The sequence below is a fragment of the Mytilus edulis genome, chromosome 3 (assembly GCF_963676685.1).
Source record: "Mytilus edulis chromosome 3, xbMytEdul2.2, whole genome shotgun sequence".
Taxonomy (NCBI): Eukaryota; Metazoa; Mollusca; class Bivalvia; order Mytilida; family Mytilidae; genus Mytilus; species Mytilus edulis.
Window position 1 is genome coordinate 95,597,682 of NC_092346.1, and position 11,613 is coordinate 95,609,294.

At 31.7% G+C, this 11,613-nt stretch overlaps 1 protein-coding gene across 1 annotated transcript; it reads left to right on the forward strand.

Annotated features, from left to right (window-relative positions):
* The first annotated feature begins 4,673 nt into the window (after nucleotides 1-4,673).
* LOC139517839 (selenoprotein T2-like) lies at nucleotides 4,674-10,594 on the forward strand. Its single transcript, XM_071309294.1, has 5 exons — nucleotides 4,674-4,917; nucleotides 5,865-6,102; nucleotides 6,836-6,923; nucleotides 7,710-7,859; nucleotides 8,772-10,594. Exons 1-4 carry the CDS (start codon nucleotides 4,760-4,762, stop codon nucleotides 7,814-7,816), a joined length of 591 nt encoding a protein of 196 aa, XP_071165395.1. The 5' UTR covers nucleotides 4,674-4,759; the 3' UTR covers nucleotides 7,817-7,859; nucleotides 8,772-10,594.
* The last annotated feature ends 1,019 nt before the right edge of the window (nucleotides 10,595-11,613 follow it).

The window sequence follows — 11,613 nt, forward strand, 5'->3', positions numbered from 1 at the left end:
CTTCCATACAATAAAATAGGCTTGACAATTTTATCGAAAAGATCGAGTTGACATTCTATAGATAAATTATGTTTCGACCTTTGCGGATAACATCGTACATAGCGTGTGTGGCTTTTTCGGATTGTGCCTTTTTTGCCTTAGAAAAACTTCCTGTTCTAGAAAAAATAACACCAAGGTACGTAAACTCATTCACAATTTCTAAAACAGTATTATTATATTTAAATTCTATATTTGATAATGGTCTACCTTTTGAAAAAACTACAATTTTACTTTTATTTACATTAACCTTCAATTTCCAAAGTTCACAATAGTTATACAAAGAGTCAAGCTGCTTCTGTAGGTCATCTTTTGACTCTGCCAAAAGAGCTGTGTCATCTGCATACAGAATCAGAAACAATCTTAAATAGTAGTCTAGCTCAATTTCTATATCATCGGATACTGTTTTTAACCCTTCTACATCTTGTTCTTTTAAAAAATGTTCAAGATCATTAATATATAGAGAAAATAATAAAGGTGAGAGGCTTTCGCCTTGACGTACACCGACATTACAAGGAAAATACTCTGAAAATACACTACCATAAAAAATTCGAGATTTAATGTTACTATACATATTTACAATGGTATCATACATTTTTCCACTGATAAAATTCTCCAAAAGTTTTTGCCATAAACCAGATCGCCAAACTGTGTCAAAGGCTTTTGCAAAGTCTATAAAAGCACAAAAAAGTTTTTTCTTTCGCATCTTCAATAGTTCAAAAAGAATATGTAGGACAAAAATACTATCTGTGGTCGAGTAGCCTTTTCTAAATCCTGATTGATTTTCATTTAACAATAAATAAGTTTCCAAAAAAGTGGATAGTCTCGAATTCAGAGACCTCTTTAATTTTCTTAGCAAAATTAATTTCTGTGATACAGCTTAACTCTAAAGAAAATTCAATCCCCAAAAGTTTGAAATTTGAATGTGACCAATGAAGTTTTAAGTCGGGACATAAAATAAGATCAAAATATTTTTTACTTCCAACCCATAGTGCTTTTGTCTTTGAAGCATTTATTTTCAAACCTGAAATTTTATAAAAAGATTCAAAACATGAAAGGTTTCCCTCAACGATATTTCCTTTCCATCTAACATAAGGAATGTGTCATCTGCGTACGTGCTTAAAAGTGATTCATTACCATTGATAGTAATTCCCCTTATTTTAGGATTACCTTTTAATTTCAAAGGTAATAAACAATTCAACCCCAATTATAAATAAATAGGGAGAAAGAGGATCTCCTTGTCTGCAACCTCTTTCTAAATGAAAAAACTTAGACATGTGTCCATTATTTATAACACAACGTGATGCCTCTGCGTATAAAGTTTCAAACCATCTACATATAGAAGGCCCAAAATTAAAGCTTTTCAAAGAATTTTTTAAAAATAACCATTCCAAGAAATCAAATGCCTTTTCAAAATCAACAAGTAATAAAAGACCCGTCTTATTAAGATAGTGATCAAGATAGTGCATCAAATCATATTAAAGGCGTGTGTTCTCACCCATAAATCTGTCTTTAATGAAACCTTTTTTGTGTGTCACTTATGATAAATGGTAAACGGGTTTAAGTCTATTAGCTATAACAGCAGAAGCTTTTTTCATATCAGTATTCAAAAGACTAATAGGACGCCAGTTACTAATATACTGTCTGCCTTTTCCCTCTTTAGGAATGCAAGTTATCATACTTTGATACTGAAAATCAGAAAATTTATCGAAGGGCACACACGAATGAACAGATAAAAAGATCTGATATACGAAGCATGCAAATCGAACTGGAAGACTGATAACACAGACCCGAATTTAATTCCGCAACGCAACGTCTGCATGCATGTTCACCAGTAGGTTTTCCTGTCTAAAATCCTCCTTTTATTAAGAATATTATTCCACTAGGTAATCTCAATCACTGTTAGATAAAAAAAAAATTACATAGTTTGGGGTTGGGGAAATAGTTTTGTCTACATGTCTACCAGTAAGTCTGTGTGTGTCCACAACCCTCTCTACTAGTCTGTTTTAATCGAGAGCCGTGGTGTAGTGGTTAGTGCATCGGACTACTAACACAAATATTCCTGGTTCGATTTCCGTTCGGGATGGAAATTTCAGGAACTCAATTTTCGGCTCTCCCTTCAACGGACACCATTTGCGACTATAGTCTCGAGGAAACGATGAGGGGACGATAAATGGCTGACCCGTGTTAAAGAGAGCCATATCTCTTGCACGTTAAAGATATCCTTGTTAAGATTTCGAAAAAGAGTAGGTTAGTGCCGCTACAAGGCAGCACTCGCACCCGCAAAGTGGAAAGGGATTAATATAAGTTGCAAAAACTTGTTTCCCAATCACTATAAATAAATATGTTTAAACTAAACTACTAGTATGTTTACTTATCAACTGGTCTATACGTGATTTCGCCAGTCTGGCAACATGTTTACCGTCTTTTTATGTGTCCATTATTATATTCACATGTCCAGTAGGCAGTCGTTATGTCCACAAGTCTGTTTATGTATCCACTATTATGTTTAAAATCTGTAAATGTCCACCAGTCTGTTAACGTGTCCATGACACAAGTTTGTATGTGATACTGTCAGAAGGAAAAGGGGGTCAACTGTTTGTACGTGTTTGCAAGAGTCTTTAGTTCTCAGGTAGCTATGTCTTCAATTCAAATCTACATAATCATTCAGTTACAAAAGATGCCTAAATGTGAACAACTTTAACAACCAAAAACATTATTTAAAACTTTTTCGATTACTTTAAGAATAGGTAATGCGAGATATGAGCAAAAATACGTTCATGCAACTCACACCTGTTGTGCAATACTTTTTCAACAGTATTCTGTTTGTGTAACTTAAATGAGAACCATTTTTCATAAGTCAACTCATTACGATGATGTGGGCCGACGAGATTTCTCAATCATTTTTTAAACTCACATCTATCTCACTATGTACTAGCTTATATAGTTGCTATTAATCTAGTGAATCAAAAATAAAGAGATGTTGTATGACTGCCAATAAAGCGAATATGAACAAAATACATGATTCTGCCCTCGGAAAACCAAGTAGTGAATACAGTGACAAATCACAAGATATAAAACAAAAGACTGAGCAACATGACTCCCACCAAAACCGGGGTTGATGTTTTGATCTCCTGAATGGTATGTATATCCTGGTGACATCATGGAGTGACATGTTGCACAAATAAACGAAACTAGAACACACCTGTGATATCTCGGGTCCGTGACTGAATTAAAGTATACAACTATGCATAAGCCTTATTTTAGTATTGGTATTGCCATCTGATAAAGTCATGCCGATATAAGATGCACAGTTTTTTCTGCTTTCAAAATCTTTCTGTTTGAACCCGTCGACCTGGAACTTATCAATTAAAGGTAATATTAATTATTTTGGATGACGGCTGGAAAACAAAAGGTCATGGAATGGAGTATTTTTTAATCAACAGCATTATCCTATATTAGTTATAAATAAAGTTGAATTCTTTGATTCGCTGTTTTACAGTCATGCCCGCTAACAAATTGAAAACTGTACCTATACGCCTTATTGTAAGTCCAGATTTTTAGTATTCGTATTGTCATCTTAGAAAGTCTTACTGATTAAAACACTACAATATTGAACAATTTGACAATGATTGAATTTAGTAGTGTCAATCATGTGATTATGACCCGTGTATATAGCAAAATCCGAAATACACCGTTTGGTGATGCGCCTGTCAGATGCGGAACATACAGATAAGGTAATAGGTAACAGGTGAATATACTAATTTGGTATCGGTATTCGACCCGGATCTAGTTAATTATTGGCAATATTAATTGTGTGGAAAATAAGAGGGTCTGGAGTGGTGTAATTTTTAATAAACACCATTGTCCTATATTAGATATATATATAAAGCTTAATTCTTTGATTTGTCGTTTTTACCCCATGACAAATTGGACCTCGTTATTTTAGTATTATAGATACATTTTTCTACATATTTATTTGAAATAGTAAATTTATTAACTTTGTTTTCTTGTCGAAATTTAGCCTTCTCTTCGTAAATTAGTGCTCGGAATAGCATACTGTCATCTGTATATTATGTTTCCAATTATAGACGGACCATCTTTTCAATTTAATTTATTATCAAATAACTGTATTCCTAATCGAACTAGAGCATATAAATCAACGTAAATCACACACTTATCCACACAAACAACACATGCAATCTAACTGTACAAATATGTCGGTTAAAAGCTCATTATAAGAGCTTAATTATTCTGACTGTCTCTGTTTGTATACTTTGCATACTCTAAATAATGCTTCTTTATTACATACTGATTGTTAAAAATTAAAATGTGATGTAGAATAAATATGGAAAATGATCATACAAAGCATAGGCAGATCCAGGGGGGCTAGGGGGCCCGCCCCCCCCCCCCCTTTTCGTGGGAAAAATTTGGTTGATTATATAGAAGCATGACTGGAGCGCCCCCCCCCCCCCCCCCCCCCCCCCCCCCCTCTAGGAAAAGTTCTGGATCCGCCACTGCAAATCCCCCCTAATATAAACATGATGGGATAGTGCAGGTACAAAGAGGAATAACTCTATTTATTTATCTTATCTTTTGTCTCTTTTTTTCAAATGATTCGGAGAGGAAACATCCTAATGACATATAGTTGCTTACGAATAATATCTTTCACTTCGGGTAAAGATTGAAAAGTCTAGAGAAAATCGAAAGAAGGAAAAAGCAAATGGCCGATATGGCCCAATTTTCGATGGTCGCAGTTTTTGCTGCATTTATATTCCTCACATGGAGAGATCTCTCACCGACTGAACAAGCTGACGTTCATAAAGACATTAAAGCTCCAAAATTAGCCTTAGCAACTCCCACAATCAGGTTCCTTTTTTGGTAAGCTACCAATTCCTGCTTCCAGGAACACCAAGTTCCTTGGTATTTTTTTTTATACTTGTACTTACAGGCTTCAGTTACTATTTACATCGAACAATTGAAAAATGTAATATGGTTAAACGTTCCTACCCTCGTGTACATTCGGCTGTCTTGTGTCGGGAGTTTCATAAAGTTCTGGACATTTGTAGATTCTGTGCATTGTTTTGCTGGCACATGTTGTAACTGACCAAAGAACACAATCTAGATCCAGCACAAGATATAACAACCTCAGTTGGTACTGCACATATTTATGTCCAAGATTACTCAGACGTTCAACGGCTGTTTTGCCAGACAAGCTGATGCCATGGGATATTAGAGCTCGCACCATATCAAAAAGTGGATATTGGCCCGTCCAAAATAGGGGGGCTGCTTCATTGCTTCTAGGGCTTACTGACGGCCTTGGTATTATATAAATTGAGCACCACTCTATTCATTTTTCATTAACTCTTCATTTATGCAAGTTTCACCTACCTGCCACCATTTATTTTTCCATATTGGCATGATTGCCTATAAGACAACTCTCCGCAAATGATTAAAAGACATAGAAATTTTAAACTATAGGTCACGGTATACATGTACATGTATGATGGCCATCAACAAAGAGTAAAACTATACTGCATAATCAGCTATAAAAGGCCCCCAAAATGACAAATGAAAAACTTTTCAAAGGAGAAATCCAAAGACCTGATTTATGTACAAAACAATGGACGAAAATTTAAAACAGATATGATATATTTTATAGACATATTTGAATAAAATATATAAACATGTGTTTGGGAGGGACACATTTGAGTGTTACTTTGTCATGTATGTGTTGCATTTGATTTATATATTTTAGAAAAAATAATAACTATACTTGCAATAAATCTTAAAATATATTCTTTAAATTTGATTTTACTTTTTTGCAGTTACTCCTGAGGGTACAAGAAAGTTTTTGAGCAATACGCTCATGCTTTACATGAGCGGTTCCCAGAACTGAGCATTGAGGGAGATAATTATCCTCCACCTCCGACTCGTTCTGCTATTGCTCAATTTCTCAGCATATTTAAATTGGTTGTGATAGTAATGATTGTTAGTGGGCAGAATCCTTTTACACTTCTCAATATGGATACGCCTAGTGTGTTTACCTGGGCACAAGAAAATAAAGTAAGTATATATATGTGTATTTATTATATTACAGCCTGTATTGAATTGTCAGGGTTCTAGTACCTATCATTGTCCTAAAGAGACAAGTGAAAACATTCATTGACTGCCAAACAAACTGTCTATAGTCATGAATGATAGTAAAGGAAAATCCTTTTCCAGTATTAGTTTGACCCTAGATTAATTACATGTACTTTAGACAAATGTTATAAGACAATGAACATTTGCTAGACCATGTAGACAAATTGTACTTTATTTTTTTAACAACTTTTGTCATGTCCATGGAATGAAGGATATTTTACTTTCCCAATGGATGCAATGAAATATTTGCCATAACTCAGATAAACTTAATAAAACTATATTTATAACATTGTAAATGTATTATCCACTGTGATGGTTTGAGAGCAGAAGAAAACAAAATTATATGAATACTAATAATACAGGTACATAATGTAAGAGGAAATTTGAGGTTATACACATCAACCTAAGAACCAAGAAAAAACACAAAAGAGACATCCATAGTACAAGTTTAATCCAGGTGTATAGGGTAAATGATGTGATGTGAACTAGATTATGGTTTATATTCTCTTCAGCTCAGAGAATATAAACAATAAGCTCGAAATGTCACATTACTGTACATCATGTACATACTGGTACCCTTTCTGAAACCTGCATAAATATAATATTCAGTAGAAATATGAAAAGTAAAGAAATATTTTTTTTTTCTTTTTTTCAGATTTATGCTTGTTTAATGATATTTTTCATCAGTAATGCCATTGAAGGACAGATGATATCCACAGGTGCCTTTGAAGTCTCTTTAAACGGTAAGTTTTTGATATTTAATGATATTTTTGTCATTGGAAGACCCATAATATCCACTGGTGCTGTTAAAGTCTTATTACTTAAATAAGTTTTGTTATGGAACTCCAACAAAAGATGAGCACATTTCCATCTCTACTGATTTCTTTATAAAATGAAAGGTTTGACTCAGAGTGTTACCCCATGTCTGTCTTTCTGTCGTTCCTTCTGTTTGTCCCAAAAGTATTTTTCACATATTATATGCAAGCTTGAGTGGGGCATTCATGTCCTCAGACAATTCTTCTTTTTATGTCATTTCAATGATTTATGGTCACAAGATGAATATATTTATACCTTCCTTCAAATGATTGGATTTATTAACATTGTTTTATAGCGTTTACTTTTAATTTTGTTCAAGTAAAAATGCTAAGAACTATATTGTCATTTCATTTTGATGCAACTTCTATGACATCTTGATAACAAATCTTGATGTAAGATATCATAGGAGAAAAAGTTAAAAGATCTAATATGACTGTAATATCAATATGTCAGACTTTGTCATTGCAGCCAATGTAATAACTTCTTAAAATTAATTCTTACAAAATTATGTTCTTTAAAATCATTGTAATCGAAAACCATAGCATATAAGTATAATTTTCTGGAAATACAATCAAATATCATATTTTGTATTTTCTGTCCCATACAAAGTTCAATAACATTCAGAACAAAATTATTTAGTGATTTTGGAGTACTCAACATAAATGAATTTGTACAATTAACATTTACATGTATCATTATTTTTTATGGCACAGATGTTCCAGTTTGGTCAAAGTTAGAAACAGGAAGAATACCACAACCAGGAGAAATATTTCAAATTATAGAAAATCAAATGAAATTTAAATCAGATGGTGTCAAATAATGTTACCGGTATTTGCAATCATAGTTCTATTGTTTATGAATAAGTAAGTATGACTAATCCTCATTAGATTTATACTGCCAAGCCCTTACTTAAAACTGGAGTATATACTCATATAGAAAAATAATAAATGATAAAATACTGTCAACCTTCACAATGAAAATTCAGATCATAACCTGTATCAATAAAAACATTATCTGCTCAAACATTGTCAAAGCTGAAAACCTGTTTGGCAAGATAAAGATAGAGATTATATGGCCCGGTTTCTTTTGCTATTGTTAGTGACTCTTAAATGCTTTTGCATAGTTGAAATGTTAAAGTATGCTTTGCATAGATGAAATGTTAAAGTATTGCTATTTTAATTTCAACATTTGCACTTTACTATTAAAGTTACATACAGGAAAGACATATCTCAGTATCAACAATTTATCATTTGATAATTTGATATGTCAGGTGTTTATTGACCAAAAGTAAAACACATTATTGCATCAAAGTTGTAAAACTGGTTTTCTTTTGATATATCAGGTGTTTATTGACCCAAATTAAAGGGGGGGGGACGTGGCATATAGCATTTATAAGTTGTTGTGCTGTTGATTTCCTTTTCCTTTCTCAAGTGTTAACTTTCAAAAGTTTAAATATGTCATTACATCAGAGACCTTTTAAAATGATGTTGTAGAAGAAGTAATTCAATTATTGTTTAGTAGATCCATAATACGAACAAATATTTCAAGCACTTTTCAAATGGTTATTTAGTGATTAAAATTGTTTCCAAAAATCTCACAATAATATTTGCTATTTCAAAACAATATACCTCCTTCAGTCTGATGTAATATGAATGGTAGGTAAACATTTGTCTTGAATTATTTGAATTTATTTGTTTTGTAAATAAATACAATCACATCATCTTGATCATACATGTACATCTCATATTGACCAGAATCTTTTTTAACATTTGCAGCCAAATAAAGTTTGTCATGGAGAAGGAACCAACTGCAGCACATCACAAATCTGACTAATGAAGGTTGGTACTGAAAGCAACCATGTTGCTGGTACCTAACTGGATCAACCAATCAGAAGCTGTGTTGTTTTACAGTTAGCCAATCAATGATGATGTTTTATTTGTTTATTTATAAACTGATTGTCCATATTTGTATATTTATGTAAATATGATTTTTGATTATTCTGTGATGAGATCCTTTACATCAAAGCTTTACAATATTCCATCATTCTTTTACTTGTTTATCTGTAATATATGATAATATATTTGTACCTAATTTCATTTGTTTTTTAATCAATTTATGTCTTTGTAAATTTAAGAACTACAGATGACTTACCAGTTACGAAAACTTGTTTGTACCATAAATTCAAACTTTAAATCATTATCTTTATCAACAAAAAATTAATTGTTGAACTTTATTTGCATGCTATTTTATGGGTAAAAGACCAGTTGTTATTTATATGTTTATCAATTAGATATCAAAAAAGCAAGAAGACATGTCAACAAATCATTCTGTCTTTATATTGCCAAATTTTGTTTTGCTATAGAGTAACTCAAAGCTTAATTTTTTGATAAATATATGTTGAGTCTATTGAAAGTGGTTTTGTATTGTACAGTTCACCTGAGTTATTGCTTGTCTTAAAATTACAATTATTATAACAGCTTCCTCCACCAATAAAACCTGGCTAGAGTGCTGAAAAACATGAATTTTTTTTACATTAAAATTCCTTACAACTGATTTAATATAAATTATATTTATTTACTGAAGATAGTATATAAAGGAATGTCTGCATTGTTTACATTTTGTTTTGCCTTGATATGATGTAAATGGGTCTTTTAATTGAAATGATGATGTAATCTAATTTGCTGAGAAGTTGTATTGTTGTGTATGCATTGTGTTCAAATGATATGCATTTAATTTAATAATAGCATGTAGATATGTGTTTCTTAACTAGTCAAGTTTTGATGTCAAGCATGAAAACTTGATTGTTTTACTTTACCATTCCATAAACAAATGATGTACCTTGATTTCAGAAATAAGTTACCAATGATTTTTTTATCGATTTTTATATATTTTCTAGATAATTTTAATGTTAAATCAGATATAAGAATTGATAGTATTTGATGTTGATCATCTCTTTAGAATACATTTCAGTAAGATATATGAACAAATTTTGCTGTATATATATTTCTGAACAGATATCAGATTTTCAGTAGAGTATTTGTAATTTGTTACATCATTGTACCTCCAGCATTCTTAATGTTAGTTACTCTTGTGAGGGATAATCAGAGACAAATATATAAAAAAGGAAGATGTTCGCATCATCATGTAGATTTTATTAATATGATAATATGTGACAATCTGTTCCATAAGAGAAAGAATTATATATCATAATCAGATATATTTTTGGTTTAAGATCATTTTATCTACATAAGTTTTTGAAACAGCAAATTATGATGTAAATAATTAAAAGAGAATATTATAATATTAATTTCTATCTTTTTCCTCCCTTTCTCGCATATCCTTGTCATGGCACTTTAAAAAAAACCTTTCTTTTAGTACACATATACATTGAGTTTGTCATATAAACTGCATAACATGGGTTTAGAGCCAAACAAGTAAATCCTGTGCTGTTATAAATTATAAAAGTATGAGGAATTGTGTGCTTGTATAACTGGGTATGTAAATGTGATATAATTATAACTAGATTGTATTGTAATCAGGCTCAATGTTCATTTACAGTAAATAATTGTTGTATGAAAATAAATGAGTATACTTTTGACATTTTTATTTTCAATGTGGTTTGTTTAAACTGTATGGATTTGTACCTGTGTGTAGGTTTAATCAATCAAAGTACTGTTAAGGCAGCAACCATTTGATTTTCTGGGGGGGGCTATGGTTTTTTTTTCTGGACAAATTTTTTTTTTTCGCAACAATTCGAAAACATTTTTTTTCTTTCAATTTTAGCATTACATATAGTGGCAACTGAGGGTGAAACAAACATTTTTTTCTTCTCAGAATCAAAAACAAATTTTTTTTTTCTCCAAAAACTGGAAACAAACTTTTTTTCAAAAAAAAAAACCATAGCCCCCCCCCCAGGAAATCAAATGGTTGCTGCCTAACTCAGAAATTATTGTGAAAAATGTGACTGGTAAATTTATTAATATTGAATAATAAGAACTTGCATTTTAATATCAGACACATATCTGCATGATAGAGGAAATACTCACTTATTATGAGTAAGAACAAAACTATATTTGGTATATGAGTTACTTCCATATGGGGTCTGCCTGGACCTCATTTTCATTGTTCATTGGTCAATTTTAAATTTTGTGTTTTGAGTTGTTTCTCATGAATTATAATTGATAAAACCACTTTATTTGGTGTATGGAATCATTGAAAGATATACATGTCTGTTCTGACATTGTTTATACCAAAGTGACTTCATTTTCATGATTCATTGATAAGTTTGTGAGAACTTGAAGTAAAACCTTCATATTACAGAGTTTTTAAAATACCCGTTAGTAAAGCAGGTGAGACATTTTGTGGACTCTTGTCCTTAAAATTATCAGTAAAACTGCTACATGTGTCTACTTCCAGGTTGTAACAGCATTATGGCATATTTCTGGACATGTTACAATATTTAAATTTATACCTAAAAATGGCACAAAACTGTAATGATAGTAGATTTTTTCTTGTGGTAATTATATGCAAGAAAGGTCATTCTTAACCAAAGGTCATATTGAAATTAAATCTATGTGTTGTATTTCAGTTACAATTTAATTCTTGTGTGTTAAACAA